The sequence below is a fragment of the Pseudonaja textilis genome, chromosome 1 (genome assembly GCF_049901715.1).
Source record: "Pseudonaja textilis isolate UNSWEBS1 chromosome 1, rPseTex1.2, whole genome shotgun sequence".
Classification (NCBI taxonomy): Eukaryota; Metazoa; Chordata; class Lepidosauria; order Squamata; family Elapidae; genus Pseudonaja; species Pseudonaja textilis.
This window is the reverse complement of record NC_141990.1, coordinates 76605882-76626440: the sequence shown is the minus strand read 5'-3', so window position 1 is coordinate 76626440 and position 20559 is coordinate 76605882. Positions and strand designations below refer to the sequence as shown.

The following is a 20559-nucleotide window of genomic DNA, read 5'->3' as shown; positions in this document are numbered from 1 at the left end:
TATCTGTGACTTCATACAGTCATATTCAGTAAGCCATTTTATTTTTAAAGTATTAACTTTCCTGCATAGCCATCTGCTTTGAGTCCGCTCAACACTGGATTAAAAATGAGAAGAACCATCTTCCATATGGATGCATCAATAATTTGTACATCTGCAGGCATGTCCTGTCTCGCACTGCATGATATGTAGGCATAACAGTATACGTAAAGAAAGGTAAAAATAGCAATAGCACTTAGACTCATATACCACTTCCCAGCCCTCTCTAAGTGGCTTACAGAGTCAGCATATTGCCCCCAACAATCTGGCTCTTCATTTTACTGACCTTGGAAGGCTGAGTCAACTTTTAGCCTGGTAAGATTTGAACTGCCAAACTGCTGGCAATCGGCAGTCAGCAGAATTAGCCTGAAATACTGCACTCTAATCACTGCACCATGTAAGAATAATACTTATGTTTCCAATGAAAGATCTGTTCATTTTAATGGCATGTCAGTATAGTTCATTAGGTTTTTGCAACACTGGAATCCAATTCCCAGTTTATTGTAGTATACCACTGCTTCAAAAATAGCCTGTCCATTTTACTGCCTTCATTCCAGCTAGCATTTTCTTGTTTTGTGAATTTCAGATCTGAGCATCTGTATCATTTCCCCATCATTTTACAGGTTCTATATAAAGAAAAGCAAGGACACAGTTCGGCTTGCCCTTGGAAGTTGTGGGAGCACCATCACTTGAGACTTTCAAGAAGAGATTGGATTGCCATTTGTCAGAAATGGTGTAGGGTCTCCTGCTTGAGCGGGGGGCGGGGGTTGGACTAGATGGCCTACAAGGTTCCTTCCAACTCTGATTATCTGTATCTGTATCTAGGTTTCAGAGAATCTAAAACAAAGAAACCAGTCTCTGCAGTTTTTGTGCAATGCAATATATGACTCAGAGGCCCATGCTTTAAAAGCTTTATAGATGTAAAGATGAGTGTAGGGACATCAACTGATGGCTATTACAAGCAGTCAAAGGGATGCAGAATCTTTTCTAATTGGTTGTCTCTCTGACAGAGTTTACTGGTAGGACTTCAGTCTTTGAAAAAAAAGATGACAGACAAGTGATCCCAGGATACAGAAATCAATTTAAGTACAGCAAGAAGAATGATCAATTGATCATAATTTGTCACAAATTGTAGCCTTGTAGAGTGCTCCTACAATTCTATACCAAACCAATGTCAGAACATTGTATCTTGAGTCTTATGAATAGCAGATGCCTTTTGTGGAACCTTGTAAAGAGAGAGAAAAGGTTGCTTTCTTTTTGTCTGCAAGTAAAAAATCTGTGGGAGGAAAAGGTCCAAATTGGATGGATGGACGGAGCATTGCAATGCAAGTCCAACTCCTTCTGTACATGCATTGACTATGTAAAGGCAGGGTTTGCTTTGTGATGTTCCATGCCCATCTTGCAGATTTTGACCTCAACCCCCATCCCACCTGGATGCCATTGGTTAAAAGGCATTTTGAAATCTTTACCAGGACAAGAGTCAAGAGTGAAGATTTAAACTGCTATGATGAAACTTCCCAAAACTTCTAGACTTAATCACACACACACACACACACACACACACACACACACACACACACACACTGTTTATATAGAGTGAAAATGTCTAGATTAATGTCTATATTAAAACATCACACTATTACATGTTTCGTTGATGCTGATTTACAGTGATCTTACAAAGCTATCATTATTATGTGATGTATGGCTTTGCGTTATGTAGAAACTCAGCCATTGTGGCTTATTCAATAAAGCAAAAGTAAAACAAACCATTGTCAAGTGTTGGATATGGGCTCAGTTATTATATGGATGAAATGGACTCCATATGCATCACACAGCAAGAAATATACAAGAAATACACAGTGTTTCTCAGTCACTGATAGTAAATTCAAATTGGAAGTTGAATTGTGCTGCCACTCAAAAGAAAATTGGGGAAAAAAATGCTTCAGGAAAAAAAACATGATAGCATCTGTAATGGTTAAATCTATACAATTTAATAGGAAAGCCAAATCCTAAAGTCAAGCTCTAATCATGTTTTCTATTTTAAGATTGCAATCTAAATATTTACTAGTGTCCTCATTGACATTTTGCATTACTGCACAAGCAGATTTTATAAAGTATACTACCCTTATAGTTAAAATCCTAAGGGATAAAAGTATCACATGTTCAGGAGATTATAGCAATTTGGATTCTGGTTATCAGAACTTTGTAAGGTAATTCCCAGGACAGAGAAATATCCAGATGAATTTGTACTTTTAATCATAGATTAGATTTGGATTACATGCCGTAATCAAGGATTATCTTGAGCAGGTTTTCCTCCAAGAAAACCTGAAAAGCTATGAGGAAAGATGCTGGCAAATTAACTAGCCTTATCCACAATATCAGCTAGGATTCATACCACGTCCTGGAAGAGAGTAAAGGAGAAAAGTATTTAACCTTCAATCGCATACTCGATGCTGTTTTTATATCCTGTTAAGAGTACTACACATCCTATCAACCATGATGATTTAAAATTGGTTTTTCAAAAATTTCCAATTGGAAATTGGGTGGGTTTTTTTTGGTTTACTTTAATAATGAATGGTACTGTATATTCTGTAAAATAATCAATAAGTGCACACATAATTAGGGAGGGGTATTTTATTACAATATCTGAAAGTCTGTTGAGCTTCTGGTTTTTTTGGGTATGGTGCCTTAAAGAAGTTTCTTATTTTTCTATTATCTTTTTTTTTTTTAAATATGAAGCTAAAGATAAGATAAAACACACAAGCACCTCTAAAATATATGGGAAAAGCTTTTGAAACCCTTATAAGGATTAATATGGTGGGCAAAGATTATTAATGATACTTTGGAAAATAGATGACAGATTCAACTGTGAGATGTGAGGACGTAATACTTTGCAAACCAATTTGGAACAATATTAAAATCCAACTACTTTTCAAGTTACCCTAACTATTACTTTTCCCAACCTGAGCGATAATATACAGAGAGGGAATCAATTTCAGAATTCACAGTCGCGTCATATTTATTTCAGTTTTTCAGAGGTTTCAAATCCCAGGATCCTGTCGGGTGATCAGTTTGCTAAAATCAGGATGTATAAGTTTGATAAATGTATGGAGTGGGTTTAAATTCTACAGTGGAAAAAGCAGGGGTATATATGTAGTAAAGACAATCAGAGCTAACACAGTTTATTGCACAATGACTCTTGAAAATGTGCTTAATTGTATAGCTGATTCTCTCAAGATCCATGAAAATCAACAAGAATGGCCTACATACAAATCCTGGAAAATGAAAATTTGCTTAGCCATTCTGTTCACCTATGAGAGGTGTGTGTGTGTGTGTGTATGTGTACGTATGTGTGTGTAGTTTCCTTTAGCCTCCAGATTCATCAGTAGAAATATGTCTTTTTGCCTTAAATTCAGACTCATTGTAAATATTAGTGGTACAGTGGTGGGATTCAAATATTTTTACCACCGGTTTGGTGGGCGTGGCTTGGTGGATGTGCTTTGCACGTGTGCACACACTTTGCGTGTGCGCGTGTGCCAAATGCACACTTTGTGCAGGTGCAGAGGCATTCTAACTCACCTCCTGTAAGCCTGCACGATCCCAGTTGCTTCAGCAGCTGCTGCGCGGCATTCTTCTGTGCCGTGCAAAGCAACTGCACTTCAAATTCAGAGGATAAAGGTGAGTAGGGGAGCCCAGGGCCCAACAGCAGAGCGGTGGAGAGAACCAGTTCGGTCTCTGCTGCTCATTGCTGCTACCGGCTCAGGAGAACCGGGCCGAACTGGTAGAATACCACCACTGCAGTGGTATTCATACTTATTTTTACTCTGAAGTTATTTGGATTCCTTTTGACCTGGGAGACTGATTTGTCAAGATCATCTTGGTTCAGGTTTTTTTTTTGAAGGATAATACTGAAATAGGTTGCTATTTCCTTCTTCAGTGGATTGTACTTAATATGACCCTCTTTTAGGATCTCTTTACAAGGCAATGGTTCATTAATGCTCCTACTACAGCATGTAGTAACCATCAGTAACCATTCTGGTAAAATAGATAAACAATTGAGTCCTCCTGATTCTTGGTGCTTCTTGATGGCCACTATAGGTTAATGAGAGTCAGTCTGATGGAGGTATCAGGCTAGAAAATAGGAGACTGAATTCTAGCCTTAGGACCAAAGTTTGGTGCATAACCTCGGGTCAATTATTTTCTTTCAGCCCCAGGAAAATGGCAATGGCAAATCACTTCTGAAAACCCTTGCCAAGAAAACCGCAGGGACTTGTCCAGGCAACATCTGAGAATCAGACACGATCGAATGGAAGAAAAAAAAATGTTAATAGTCTCTTACCGCTATTTCTCCACTGCAGTTTTGGTAATGACAAATCCCACTGATGCTGTTTGGAATCAAAACATCTTCCCAGCAAGATGGATCCTTTGAAACAGAGAAATGGAAGATAAAATCAAAACTCAAGGGTAAGAAAATAGTTTCTTTTAGAATGTGCTGAAAAGGCAGAAAGAATATAAAAGGACAAACCAGATGCTTTACAAAAGTAAAAAAAAAGAAAGAAAATGTATAGTAGGGATAAACAGGCTGATTTGTATCTGTCTGATCAGCAGAAAGTATATTCAATCAGCAGTGCATTCAAGGTTTTCTATTGTTCTTCAATTATTATTTTTTTCATTGTTATGTATTATAACATATATGTCAACTCTGAATAGAACCTGGCTGAAACCATCTTGTGCTGCTTCATAGTTGCCACAGACTGTGGTGGTGGGTGTGGATGAGGAGGAAATAGCTAGACTGTCTTGTAGACAAAACAAGAGCTCTCCTGTGGGAACCAAGGTCATCCCAACAGGTGGCAGTAGAAAAAGGAGCAGAAGTGGTTGAGGGAACCCGCCACCTGCCTCAATTGGACAATGTGACCCGTGACACCTGGGGAGGGAAACTTTTGCTCTTTTAATTACATGGTAACCACGGGAAACTCTTAGTTTCACATATCAGCTGTGCTGATATGATGTGTCCAATAAACATGTTCTCTGAGGAACATTCCTGCCTTGCGGTTCTGATTTCTTTGGATGCGATACTCAGAATGCTGAGAATATAGACTCTTCTCCCAGATATGCTTTCTTGTATGCAATTTGGACCTCAGATATATTGTAAAACTAATGCTATCTCATGAATTATATTCTCATCTATAATACAATGGATTTCCCACTTGTGTCTCACATCTTATTTCCTGAAAATATATTTGTCATGAATTTCTTCAACAGATAATTGAAGATAATTAGATAATTGCAAATACAATGAATGTAGAACATACCGCAAAGTGTACATTAAATGTATTACACACATAAACAAAGCAACAGAAATGTAAAATGAAAACATGTTTGTGTCAAGATAGCTCCTATGGTTATACATCATATTCACTGGTGCAGCACATGTCATTATCATATACTTAAGTCGGTGGTAAAAGATAACAACTGGCTTTTGATTCTTTTCCAAGCACAATCCAAGTCCTAGATTTGACCTTAGATGCTAAATGCCCAATTCTGAATCTATCTATCTATCTATCTATCTATCTATCTATCTATCTATCTATCTATCTTCTTAAGTTTTCGCGGGTACTTATATGTATGGTATTCAGCTTTGTTCGGGTATTTTCCCATGTCATTATAGTTGTGCTTTTAAAGTTGTAGCAACATTTCGGCAGAATCTCATCTGCCATCATCAGGCTTCTATGTTGTGTTCGTCTGTGTTCGTCAGACAAACACAACACAGAAGCCTGATGATGGCAGATGAGATTCTGCTGAAACGTTGCTACAACTTTAAAAGCATAACTATAATGACATGGGAAAATACCCGAACAAAGCTGAATACCATATAGATAGATAGATAGATAGATAGATAGATAGATAGATAGATAGATAGATAGATATAGATATAGACATAGACATAGACATAGATATAGATATGATACAAAGATAGAAGCAAACTGAAGGAGCCCCTATGGGATCACCACTATCACCCGTCACTGCAAACCTGTTCATGGAAGAATTCGAATCCAGAGCCCTGGCTAATGCCACCCACAAACCCAAAATATGGTTAAGATACATTGATGACACATTTGTGATTTGGCCCCATGGAAAAGAAAACCTAAACAATTTCCTAACACACCTAAACAGCACACACCCCAAAATCAAGTTCACCATGGAAATGGAAACAAACAAACAACTACCATTCCTAGATGTACTAATCTACAAAAAAACAGATGGCACACTAGGACACACCATATACCAGAAGAAGAAACCACATACCATATACCAGAAGAAACACACACCAATTGCTACCTCAATGCCCAATCCCACCACCACCCAGCACAGATAAACTCCATGGCCAAAACACTAATTGCTAAAACCAAACGCCTGGCAGACAAGACACACGTAAAGACTGAACTATGTACCCTGACTAAAGTACTGACAGCCAACGGCTTCCACAAAAGCAAAATCACTGGCTTGATCCACAAAAACACACTGAGACATAATGGAGACCTAGAAGATGAACAGACCTATGGAACAGTTGCCCTCCCCTACATAAGAGGTACTGCAGACAAAATCAGTAAGATACCGCACAGGCATCACAGCAAGACTTCCTTCAAAACAGACAGAAAAATAGCAGCCATCCTTAGAAACCCCAAAGATAAAATTGACCTGGAAAACCAAGGCATATATGAAGTCCCCTGTGCATCATGCCCGGCCACCTACATTGAACAGACCAATAGAAGAATTAGTATCCGCCTGGATGAACACAAAAATGCAGTAAAAAAGCTGGGACACACTTCCTCACTAGTCCAACACATGAAAGCCACAGGTCATAGCATCAACTTCATTGGCACCAAAACCTTAGCCACTATAGAAAACCCCAGCTACAGAATTATCAGAGAAGCCATAGAGATTGAAAAACGACCTGAAAGCATGAATAGAAGAGATGATTCCACCAGACTGTCAATTATTTGGAAGCCTGCACTCACAAACAAAAAAATCTCCACACCACAAGCCAGGCAAACACCTGGGCACAAACAGATCCCCCCTGATACCTCCAGCTCAAACACACCCCAACCAGGCACCCAGATGAAACCTAGCTTCCTAACAAATGATAGCCATCCATTCACTCGCAGCCAAGCTGCACTAAAAGCCTCCAATACAGGAACACAATGTTGCCAGCCAATCAAGACACACAAAAAGGAAAAAGCCACAAAACAGCCAGAAGATATTAGAAACACCAATCAAGCAGAACACAGAAAACTCCAAGACCAATAAACACAGACCAAGACTCCCAACCAATCAGGATGACGAAAAAACCATTCTGGCACAGCAGTAGGCTAGCCCCAAATTTAAAACTGAAACAACTGTAAAAGTCTGACTCACAGATGAACACAATACAGAAGCCTGATGATGGCAGATGAGATTCTGCCGAAACGTTGCTACAGCTATAATGACATTGGAAAATACCCGAACAAAGCTGAATAACATACATGTAAGTACCCACAAAAACTTAAGAAACACACACACACACACATACATATATATATATAATATTTCTTCCCATTGAAAAACTACCTACGTTTTTATTGTTCATCATCATCATGTTGTCCATAGACCCTGTCTTTGCAAGTACCTTGTAGCTGTTTAAAAACTCCATTTATTACTCTACTCACTTATGCTTCTAATCTATCCACACTAACAATTATTGAATTTTGAACTCATCTTGCTATCAGTGTGGAAATTAAATATTGAGAATTACTCTATTTTTTTAAAAAAATGAAATGCTATATTAAGCCCTATACTTATACATTTGTCATTTTAGACATAAACTCCATTAATCTTGTACTGTTCCATATAAACACAATAAGCACAAAGATGCACACACATTTGAATACTATCAACACACAAAATCAAAACAAAGATTAAAGTGCTTATATGTGCTAAGGTTGAATATCAAAATAGAGTAACATACATATATGTATACCTGCTGTTTGTGTGCTGACTGGTGTACATTTGAGGACCTCATAGCAGTGCAACAGAACACAATTAATGTTGCTAGTCTCTGGGCAAGATCTGTTTAACTTGTATAGATTTTAATCTTGTATTTTACATTTTACATTTTATGTCATGTGCCTTATTTTAATGGTTCTGAATAAACATCAAAATACAGTAATATGAAAGATAAATATTATTGTGAGCAAAGTCGATTGATCTGTAATCAGCCAATCAATTACACTTCTGAAAGCTACAGCAAAGTAAGCTATAAACACTAGTTTACCATAATAAAAAATGGTGGGAGGGAATAACCCTGCAAGATTATAAAACCACTACTGCTGTAATATTATTAGCCTTTCTGTTGGGGTGTATTAGGAGTTCATAATGAAACTGTATCTTAAAAAGCCAAGAAAACAAAAGCAAACTGAACTGTTATTACTACTAATTGAACTGGTACAAGGAATTGAACTGGTACAAGCAATCTAAACTGAATGTAACCCCAAACAATACCTGTTTAAATACACTGAAATTGGTGTTATTGACATTGTTGGCTGCATCCGTACTGAGTTTGAAGAGGCATCAGATTTCTGTGAAATTTTGATCAATATAACTATTTTACATAGGTCCATCAATGCATATTTAATTGACAGAGATTTATGATTATTACTCATAATGTCTTCCACAATGCATTTGGTATAAATGTGAACTTTCAATTAAATACTCAAAATTTAATTACAGTGCAAGTCCAAACTTCAATAAAAGACCAGCATATAACAGTATAAAAAGAACTTTTAAAATTGCAAGAAAATTTTTAAAGCAGCTAGCAACTAATAATTGATAGCAGAAGGGAGGAACTGAACAGTTCCTAACAGCTATGGCTATTGATAAGAATTATGTAAACTTCTTAGAGGTTTTTGAAATGTGGTATTCCAGCTTCCTGGCCACAATGGCAATTAGGTTATCAACAATTGGAATATGTGGCAAGAGTCCCTTTAGAACAGAGGTGTCAAACTCATGGCCGCAACCAGATGCGTCATGCGCTGGCCATGCCCACCCCTGGTTTAACGAAGGGGGAAAAGGATACATCACTTGATGACAATGTGACGCTGTGTGTTTGACACTCCTGCTTTAGACTGAGAGGCAGGGACTGACTCATGAGTAATAGTAGACAAAACATTGGACTCCAAAGATATAAAAAACATCAAAGAATTTATTGTTCCCAGACCCTTAAGCATTCCAGTTCAAGGGTTGAAAACAAGACACAGGAGTGTCAGCAACCCCATCCAACTCAAAAATAAATTCTCAAAGCATTTTCTAACCAAGGGGAAAAGATGGGACAGGCAGCAACTGTTTGAGGCACATCATCCTCTTTTGCACCAGCAGACTCAATTGTCATCCTAGCTTCAGCAAACAGGTAATTCCCTACTTGAGAAGACTCTGTTCTCTTCCTTTCCTCACCTAAGGAATTCCTCACCTAAGGAATTCCAACCAACTCTATTTAGTGCCTGACAAATGAGTCCTAACCAGGTAGCACAGACAGACAGGGAAGTCTGTTTATACTGACCTTGATGAGGGTAATTTCAAGCTCTTTCTCTGCAAGCTTTTCTTTGTCTTCATATTCTAGTATCTTCTGCCTTTGTCTACCTCCTTCCCTGAACTCCCCACTTGCTCTTTTGGCAGAACAGGTTAGCCAGTCCTGATCCTGCAGGCACTTACCTGAATGAGCCACGGCTTACCTATGAAGAGCCTAGTGTTTTCCCTCCACCACAAAGTATTAAACCTGATCACTCATGTGAAATCAGTTCTATTTCTGAGTTTGAACAGAAACAAGTTGTTGCCCTTAATAGGCAAGTGCCCCAATTTGAGCCAAGTAAATCGTCTCCTATATGAAACATATAAGATATTATAGAATTATATAGGAACTTAAAGGGTATGTGAGAAGGGCTTTGGGAGACAGAAGAAGAGCTATAGCATAGGTCTGATGAATAAAATATGAGTTCAAAGGAGGGAAGAGGATGAAAGTATCTCAGAAAGAATCCTTCTTAGTTTTGGGGAGAGTAAAAGTAAGGGAGGGGAGAAATACTTTCTGACTTGCAAGATTCTATGATTGTAATCTTATAGCACAGGAAGTGCTAGTGTCCATGGTTTCTGCTTCTTATCTGGTCCACCTTAAAAAATTGACAGGGCAAGTCAGGGAGGAATGTAAATTTTAATATTTATTACGTGTATATCATTAGTGTGTATATCCTTTTACAGAGAACAAAGGAATAGGTCTAAGAACATTCCAATCTATAAATCAATTACACAATTTTAAGAATTTGTGGACCAGGACACTATGGATACCTTGAGAATGCTAATGTACCTGGCACCAGAAGAAGACTAAGTTCAAACACTTCTGATCTTCTTTCTAAAAATATGTACAGAGAACTTGGGAAGCTGGCAAAATCTTTTCTTGAAGGACCATGAGCCAATTCGTATTGCAACAATGGAATGTCGGTGTTTCAGTAGTCCTTTAATATAATCTAGGTGCTACTAGGCTAACTCCATCTGATTCTGATGTTGAAGATGAAAAAGAATAGTGATCTGTGTCTCAAAATCTTGTCCTACAACTTCAGGATTCTTCTATCCAAGTGTTCTTTTCCACTTGGGAGAGGCTAAAACCACAAATTGGACATTACTATTGAAAGTTAAAAAATATTTTTAACCTCAAAGACTATCCCAAATTTATCCACAGGATTAAATGGAACTTCTTGGCCATGACTGGGAAACACAAGCAATTGCAAACCATGGTCTCCAGTTATAGCAATATTGGATTAGTTCAGTGACAGCTCTCCTCAGGTCTGCTGGCCCGTGACAGCTCCAGATTCACCAGGATGACTAAACCTAGAGAGCCGCTACAACACAATCATCCCATAGTTGTAGTGGCCCAAAAAACAAATTCTGTACTATCAAGCTCTTACTGCTAGTTAAAAAAAAAAATCTCAAAATTCTTTATTAAACATCAAAAAGAACAAAAAAATCACTCACAATTTGAACAAATGAAGAAATACTTTGGAAATTCAGCAAACTGCTAAATTAATCAAGTAGAATAATTAAATTACGTTTTAGACTTCTGAGATCATGGAATAGGTCAACAGCAGAGATCAAGATGAGAAAATCATTTGCCTGGCAACTAATTCAAACCATGTAGATGACTTGAAAAAGTTATCAATGCTTATATTCTTCCTCTGATATTCTCCCCTAATGAACACTACTGACAATCAGTAAAATACATCTTTGAGCCTACCAATATTATGAATGAGACAGAAAATGTTAAAAGAAACAGCAAATGAGCCAAGTGTGGAACAAACAGTCCTGCAAAACATATTTTTAAAGTGAACAATTGAGTGAATATCTTAAAACCAAGAAACAGAATAAAAACCTATCTGGATTTTCCTCAGCATAGTTATTTTTTTCTACATTTTGATTGGTGATATTTTTGAATCTGTAAATCTGTGTTTATTCAATATTCCAAATATCCTTCAAAGTTTCCACAGCAAAAGCTGAGCTAAAATTTTCATTCTGCAACTTCTACGGAGCATGGTGCTATCACATTTTCCCATCTAGACTAGTTACATTGCTGTTTTCAGCTAAGAATGGGAATAATGAAAAAGAGAAATCTTCCTTCCTTCCTTCCTTCCTTCCTTCCTTCCTTCCTTCCTTCCTTCCTTCCTTCCTTCCTTTCCTTCCTTCCTTCCTTCCTTCCAAATTGCAGTTACTCCATGTAGCCTAATGTAAGTGACATAAGTTGGATTTAAACCATTCATTGTATTAACCAATTCAAAGATCAAATGATACATTTGCCTGCTCTGGGAGAAAAAAAGCTCCCCTTAAAACAAATAGGAATTTTCTCTCTAAATAAAACACTACTTGCAGAGGCACAGTTTGGATCAGGACTGCAGTATCCATTTGTAAACATAACGGTTAAAATCCTGTGAAACTTACATAGCCAAGGTTGCTATCTGGATCTGTTTCCATACTTGCATATTACACTTTTAAGCCCCTACAATTCTTAATTGAAAGGTTCTGTTTTATTGTAAAGATTTCCATAAAATTGTAATTAATTACCATTATGGTTCTTGCTTCCAACTAATTTTATTTTTTCCAACTGTGGGCTTTCTCCTTTCCTACTGGCTAATGAATCTATTTCTCTTTTAAATATGATTTTAAAGACTTTTAAGGCTATAAACATTATAAATTGTTCCTTGGTTTGTGAGATAATATGGCATATTAAAAATTCAAAACAGTGCAGAGTCTGAATGCAAATTATCCAAGACTGTTGGAGCCAGTGATGGCTTATGAGGAGGGGAAATGCTGAGAATTCTCTTATTTGACATGGACCAGATAACTGGCCCCCTTGGTGGTGGCCCCGCTATATGACATACTTTCATGGAGATTTAAGGTGCTTTTAGCCTTATTGAGTTTTAAAAAGAAGTGATACCAGTACCATTCCAATGTATGTTTCGCTCTGGCTGACTAAAGAAGCCCCAAACAGATATCGTTGATCATATTATTGCTTGTTTGTTTTTATTGTTTACTTTTATACCATTTATGCTTTACTGTGAATTGCTAAGAGTCTTTCTGGACTGGAATAATTAAAACAGTACTTTAAATAACATAAATAATGCTTTAAATAAATTAAAAATCCAGATCACCATTTTATATCAGGCAAGAAAATGAGTAGAAAGTTTCAAATGAAAATAAACAATTTTCAAATCACATGAAATAATCCAATTTTACTCTGTTTTAGTTAGAAAACCTGAATAAGAGCAGTAAGGACATTTTGGAGACTAGAAATTATGTCCTAGGAAGATATGGATAGAACTAATTATGTTTAGCCTTGAGAAAAGATGACTGGATGGAAAGATTTGATAATATCCTTTGCAGAAGATAATCAAGCCTCTTTTTTATTGTCACAAAGGCAGGACATTGAATAATGAAAGTTATAGGAAGGAAGATTCCAGTTTAGTGCTCTAAGAATAATAATAGCAATTTGACAATGAAATGAAGTTATAAAAAAAATGTTAGGCTTTCTTCACTGCATGTCTTCAATACTGAAAAATGATCAGTTGAGTATAGTTTCATTTTGATTCTTGTCCTGAGGAACAAGGGACGGGAGATTGTTTTTGAAACTCTGTAATTCCATGCTGTTTTTGATTTCGTGTAAACCATTACTTTTGTGTTCTGGTTGAAGATTTTCTTTGTGGAAATGTATAAAGAGTATGAAAAAAAACTAGACTGGAGTATGGCCTGATGCAGCAGGAATCTTTTTATTGAGGAATCTATAACCAGAATATTAAAATGTCAAGATTAATATATATGTAATAAAGGCAAACTTGTTGCCTAAATGGATATTATGTTAGTCTCCTTTTTCCAAAACCAAGACTCCCCATATATGAATTATTAACATTTTTGCCTATTTCTAACTGTGCTGTCATTGTTTCATATAAGGGTTTCTTTTAATGCTTGCAAAAATTATATTTAAATATCCTCCTTACAATTTTTCAATGCAGGTTGACTGGCTGGTAAGAGTTTCCATGAATGCCAGCCTCCTAATCTATGATCCTTGATGGAAAACAACAAAACAGGAGCATATTCCAAGCTTCTATTGTTTTCTATGACTACAGTAATCCAAACAAGTTGTTTTCTTCTAGGTGGACCCAGAGAATTCAAACTCCTTAAAGCTTTGACCCAGAAAAAAAAATCAGTTTAAATATTTCAATGCGGCTTTAAAACGAATACTCTTTTTGTTTCATGACCGCTCCATTTATAATATCTATAATTAATGCCAGCAACTGTATCAATTTTGTATTTGTTTTAGTCAAGCAATTGTTGCAATATGTGATAGCTGTGAATAGGTTTGTTATAATACATGATTATTGCAGTCTTATCCTTATGCAGTTATACATGCTTGTTAAAAACCATATATGAATGACATATATACTGCATGCAAATGAATATATAAATGGCTGAAGAAATACCAGAGTTGAAGAAATTCAACAATATCTGTTGTTTCTGTGACAGATATTGTAGTTCTGTAATTCTATTACAGAATTTTTACATACTTATAGATTTATTAGCTTATTAATTGCTAATAGAAGGGAATTTGGGGAGGAGACTGAATTTCATAAAGATTTTTCAAACTTCAGGAGAAACAAGATTCATGAAAATACAAACTATGTAATCAAGTACTTTAAATATATGGAATATGCACACAGTGAGACGTACATCTAAATAAAATTAACTCTGAGCCTGCATTCTATCAATCATGTACCAGTTGCCTAAAAATGCAACTGTGATGATAGACAGAAAAATAGAGATAGTTATGTCAGGTATAATATACCATGGTACTATGAAGAAAGAGCTGTTGTAATATGGAAACTGATAGAGTTGCAGAGAGCCCAAACAATTGAATTATGTACAATTAACCTTGATAAAGTGAAGCTAGAAGAAAATGAAGTACCAGGACATGAATTTGATTTTATTTATAGAAAGTAGTTGTTTTTAAAATTTAAGCGATCAGCCCAAACTATTACTGGCAAAAAAAAGTAAATTGTTAGCTGGGTACAAAGCCACAATTTAAGGAAATGTATATCATTAGCCTAGCTATAAAAAAAGATTTCTAATCAAAATAGTATCAGGCTGAACCTGTCTGAAAGATTTAATGCGAAGAAACTCTTGAAGTATGAGAACAAGTTGTGATAGGATACAAGTTGTTGACTTCTGGATATAATCCAGTTGTATACAACTGAATTTCCTGCCTCATAAACTCCTAAAAAGTTAAATTAGCAGGATTCTCTCTGGATAATTATCACTACAGAATGATGTCAATTTGTATGGCAAATTCAAAGCTGCCAAGATTGAAGGCTTTACAAGATATACAGTAAAACTTACAACAGGTCACCGATGAAAAAAGAAATGGCTAGTTATATATACTTCGGATATGACAGATCTCAACAAAGCTTTCCAAAGGAAATATTCACAACTGCTAAATAGAGGAAAAATTATGGCCTAGTTTGCTAGTGCCAAGTAGCTGGATGCTTCCTCACAGCTTTGGCAGTAAATACAAAGACTGAATTATGTATGTTACATTCCATTTCAAAAAAACTCCAAGGCCATTGAAAGAATGAAAGAGGAGATGAAATGTACCATTGATGAATATGCCCATAATCTTCAAATACTGAAAGCACTGGCAGGGGCTTCTTCATCCCATATATGAAGCTACAAATAAATTATTAAATATATGAAATATCCATAATCCTAATTCACAAAGAAGAACATAGTACTTCTCTATACTCAAGATCAAGATGTTTCCTTCTGTAACATTGCCATTTCTGAGCCAACGATACTTGACAGAGCACAAAGATGTACGAAAATATTTATCTTGAGAAAGATCCAGATGCTGTAAGAAACTGTTTCTTTTGCTGCAAACATCTAGCAAGACCAAACTAATTCAGAGGTGATGGAACTAAATCGTATGAATTTTATTTTCTATTCTAATAAAATATATTCTATTTATGTGATATATTTATAAATATCCAGTTGAAACAATATCTGAAACTTCATTTATATGAAACACAAATTGTATGCATTCAGAAACCTCCCTTCAAAATTATATAAATGCCTGCAGCTAAAAAAAAAAAGAAAAGAAAAATAATAGAAATGCTATTTCTGGTATAACTGACAAAATCATCAATCAAGTAAAAAGATATACATAATTCATTTATAGAATATTTATTTATATCCATCAATCTTAAATAGTTTTAGCAAATTCTAGAGTGAGTCACTATATTAATGAACATGACTAACTTAACCAAGTTAGCATCATTGCATTTTATAACTAGATAGTATAGAACAGTGTCAGATATGAATATGACATATTTATATATTTAAAAATATTTTCACAGCAGCAAAATTCCTGATCTTGGAAACAAAATTGTCCTCTGATTAGCATTTCTGTTTCTTAACATTTAAACCATTTCTGAATTTATTTTTATTTATATTTAATAATATAACATTCTTATCAGAAATTCAATTTCAACATATATACTTCTCTAATCAATCAATCAATCACTGGCACAATCAGTAATTTGCATTTACAGACAGGAGACAGAAATATACACACAAAAACATTGTTGTATTTTAGTATTTAAGTTCTAGCATTAAATTTTAGGAAGCATAAGAATATTCAATGTTTTATGAAACAGAACATCAGAAAAAAATTAGCCTGGAGATGATTTTTTTTTTCTTCAACATCCTAATAGACATGTAACTAAATTGCAATTTGAATTAAATGCATTTTTTTTTTACTGTAGCACTTTGTAGTAAAATGAGACTACTATGTCAACTTCAAGAAGTTACCACATTTCTTATCCTTCCAGAAGAGCTTAGATATTTAGGAGTAATTATCACAAAGGATTAGCAAGAATTGATGAAATATAATTATGACTTCCTTTTTCAAGATTAAAACAGATATCATGGCTACAACTTTATCAATACTTGATACAATTCTATTTTTGGTTTCAACAACTCCCACTTTTGTTGCCTATTGTTTGGTTCTGCATTTAACAATGCAAGTTCTCTTCTTTTCATGGTGCAGTGGTTAGAATTCAGTATTGCAGGCTGACCCTGCCCACTGCTAGGAATTTGATCCTGACTGGCTCAAAGGTTGACGCCACCTTCCATCCTTCCAAGTTGGGAGCCAGATTGTTGGGGACAATACGCTGACTCTGCAAACTGCTTGGAGAGTGCTGTAAAGCACTATGAAGCATTATATAAGCCTAAGTACTATTGCTTTCGCTATTTATATATAATTATAAAAATCTAGGGTGAAGCAAATCAAACAATACAGGTAGCCCCTTGCTTAATAGCCATTCATTCAGTGATTATTCAAAGTTACAATGATGCTAAATGAATGATAGATAGTTAAGAATATCTTTGAAATTAGAGCCATTGCAGTGGTCCCATTGTCATTTGATCAAAATGTAGGCAGTTGGCAATCTGATCGCATTTACAGCTGCAAAATGAGTTTCAAGACTCTGAACCTATCTCCCCACCCACGTCTGCTCCTTTGGATTTGGCACTCCACTCCTACCCATGCTGTCTCCGCCAACTTCAGCTGTTCTTCATCATCTTCCTCCTTGTCCTACTGATGAGGCAATGCCCGACCAAGTCAGCCGCTGGCCCTCAGCAAGATTTTTGAAGTTTTGTCCCATGACTGCTTCACTATCTACCCTTTCTAAGAAAATACACTGATTCAACCTGAGAGCTGATTCCTCTCATGTAGCTATTTACCAGCTCTATTAACGCAAAAGAGTAGAAAACCAAAATACATCTTTGGATCAGTAGTAATTAAAGATGTAGAAAACAGCTTGAGTAAAATATAGAACACATCAATAAAGCAACTCTAAATGAACAAACATCAAAGTGATTACCTGCATCTGTTCACTATTTCTTAACTATATACGAAGTTTTCCTTTGTTTATACAATTGATACACTATATATAAACATAAACAAGGTTGTTTAAAATGTTTCTTTTTCCTTAGGAACGCAGGTACTATCATCTCTGCCTCAAACACAATATACTGTATATTACCACAAGTCTTTTCTTTTTGGTGTTGTTTGCTTTTCTTAATGCTATATTGGTTTTAGTTTTTGTATTAACATTTCTTTTCCTTAAAAGAAAATAAAAACACACCCACCTTTACAAAACATAGAAGTGAAGAACTGCAACTACAATAATGAATAATCTTCTGTCTTAATTAATTAATGAATACTGAAGATTTTTATACAGTGATTGTGCAACAAGGGCACTGACATTTTTAACATTTGTTCTGGGTATCACCACCAGTGGTGGGATTCAAATTTTCTTACTACTGGGTTCTTGGTGGGTGTGGCAGGGGAAGGATACTGTAAAATCTCCATTCCTTCCCCACTCCTGGTGGAAGGATACTGCAAAATCCCATTGTCTCCCCACCCCACTAACCTGATTTCCAGCTACGTTCTCCTGTGCAGGGCAACAAAAGAAGACCCAGCCAACCAGCTAGGACTTGGGAGGCAGAGAATAGATGGGGGTGGGGCCAGTCAGAGGTGGTATTTGCCGCTTCTCCAAACTACTCAAAATTTCCGCTACCTGCTGAATACCACCTCTGATCACCACCTATTCAGAAAGCATTAATTTTTTATTAACAATTCAATATAGGAGATGCAGAACAAATAAAGTGCACAATTGGTTTCACACATAGCAGTGTGGGCCAACACAATGACGCTACTAGTCTCGATATGAAATGTTAAAAGTATAAATATTTCAAATCACACAGTATTATCTTCACATAGTGCAATTCTATTCCACTATTAACAGAATGTATAAAAACTGCAAAGATTATTAAATATCTATTTAGGGGAAAGTTATTACCTTTTGGCTAGATCACAGGTCCAATTCCAAATTGGGTCAATTTCAAAATAGGCTAGAAAATTTTGAAAGAAAGGGGAATGGATATAAACATGAATCCTCCAAAACATTTATTAACTATTTGGACATTTAGCGTGCCACCGGGAGATAGGTAGTAAAAGCTGTTAAATTTGATACATTTCTCCCCAATGTAAGTCTGTGAGTCACAGCTCTAGTTTCTAATCCCAATGCATAGTTTTATTAGCTTTCTTCAGTCTCAGGGCATTTAGACAAGGATGTTAAAATAATAGATTGCTATACAGTCCCAATGGCTGCTAGTCCTCTCTCTTTCTAGAACAACCACAGTAACTTCAATTCCCAGAATTCCCCAGCCAGGATGAGTTAAAGTCCATGCATTTGAAGGTTGCTGAGGATGATAAACACTGAATGTGCAATGTAACATTGTGATTAGATGTTGTATATTTATAGTTCCATATCATTTTATAGTAATTCACCTCCCCCCCAACCAACACAAAATAATTTACATTTTAAAAATACAAGCTGTTTTTTCTGTGATATGGCAGGATTCAACCAGGCTTGTCTACTTCACCCCATATACTTTTCATTCCATTGTTCCAAACTTAACGAAAAAAGGTATAACCAATTGTAGATTTCAATATAAGGCACAAAAGTTTTCATTTCTGAACTGAAATGTGGATTTATTTGTAAATCCGACTCCACCCATTCTTTTAACAAATTCTGGGTGACTTTTGACCCTCTTTCATTTTATCCCCATAACACATCTATGAGGTAAGCTGGGCTGAGAGAGAATGCATGGAGGGAGGCTCCAGTGAGGTTCCAAGGTTGAGGGCGAACTTGTTCCTCCATCTTCCGAGTCCTAATCTAACTCTTTAAAAATATAATATACCCCTTAGCTCCATAAATCCAAAATACAGTAAAAGAAAATAAGCCTGTTTTTAAAGTTCATCATCTTTAAAATTAATTGTATATTTAGTGACCAGCAATCCTAGACTGGGTGAACCAATGCTCTTAATATGAGGCAGTTTCATATGTGATAAGTGTATGCCAGCCACATTCCTAACTTCCCCAAATTGTTATTAAAATACTGACATTTTAAATCATTTCCCCTTTTCTTGCCACAAAGAAGAGCCATGCAAGGGATACTCAAATAGGATATGAGCTTTCTGATGGCAAGTATGCATATTTTTAAATAAAAAAAATTAAGAAGATTGAATCTTTATAGCTGATATTACACTTCCTGTACCAGGAACAGCACTGCCATCTCAACGTTTTGTCTTGTGCACAGCACCTAGAACCAAAATTCTTGAGCTGCTAGCAATTCAGAGGCATTTCAAAATAGAGGAACCAAATGGGCTGCAGAAAGCCAATCCAGCTAATTCTATAGCTTCTAATTCCAGCTAGACTTAAAACTCTTATCTCTGCACTCCAGGCCTGCTGATACAGGCTATCACAGAACCACTACTTCCTGGTGAATACGCCAGTCCCTGACCCTAGTGAGATTAAATCCTTCCTGATAGCCCAAGTAAATGGCTCATAACTTATGCCTGTCACTTTCACTAATGCCTTTGTACTGTGAAAGAGACTGGCAATGTTGTAAATCTCTCCCACTTATGAACTCGCCTCCCCTTCCTTCTGTCACTCTTGGCACCTATCATGTTTTCGGTTGTTGGGGACAACATATAGATATGCAGGACTAGCCTTGCACCTCCTGGAAAACATTATGCTAATCTGTCAGTTGTTGTTGGCACAAAATGTATTCTCTGTGTATTTGGAAGCTGTGATCCTTGGTCATGGATCAGTATCAAGTGAAAGGGGTGTATAGACAACAGTGATTGAATGCCTCTTTGCAAATCAAGCCATGACAGGACACTCTCCTAAACAAAGAGATAAAATAAATTGAAATGGATTGATTGTGGCTTTTAAAAGGACATCACCAGTCATTTAATGATGCACTTGCCCAAAAGCTGTCAAGTGTTCCTTTAAGGCAAACACATGAGAGAGAGCTCAGTCCTTAGAAGAGGTG

At 36.2% G+C, this 20559-nt stretch overlaps 1 protein-coding gene across 5 annotated transcripts in view; it reads right to left on the bottom strand.

The window, feature by feature from the left end:
- PRKN (parkin RBR E3 ubiquitin protein ligase) overlaps window positions 1-20559 on the bottom strand; it is a 737950-nt gene that overhangs the window by 356356 nt on the left and 361035 nt on the right. For all 5 annotated transcript variants that reach the window (XM_087938586.1, XM_087938601.1, XM_026705091.2 and 2 more), the window contains exon 5: window positions 4376-4459. In XM_087938586.1, coding sequence (XP_087794712.1) covers window positions 4376-4459 — 84 coding nt within the window. The remainder of the gene's footprint in view (window positions 1-4375; window positions 4460-20559) is intronic.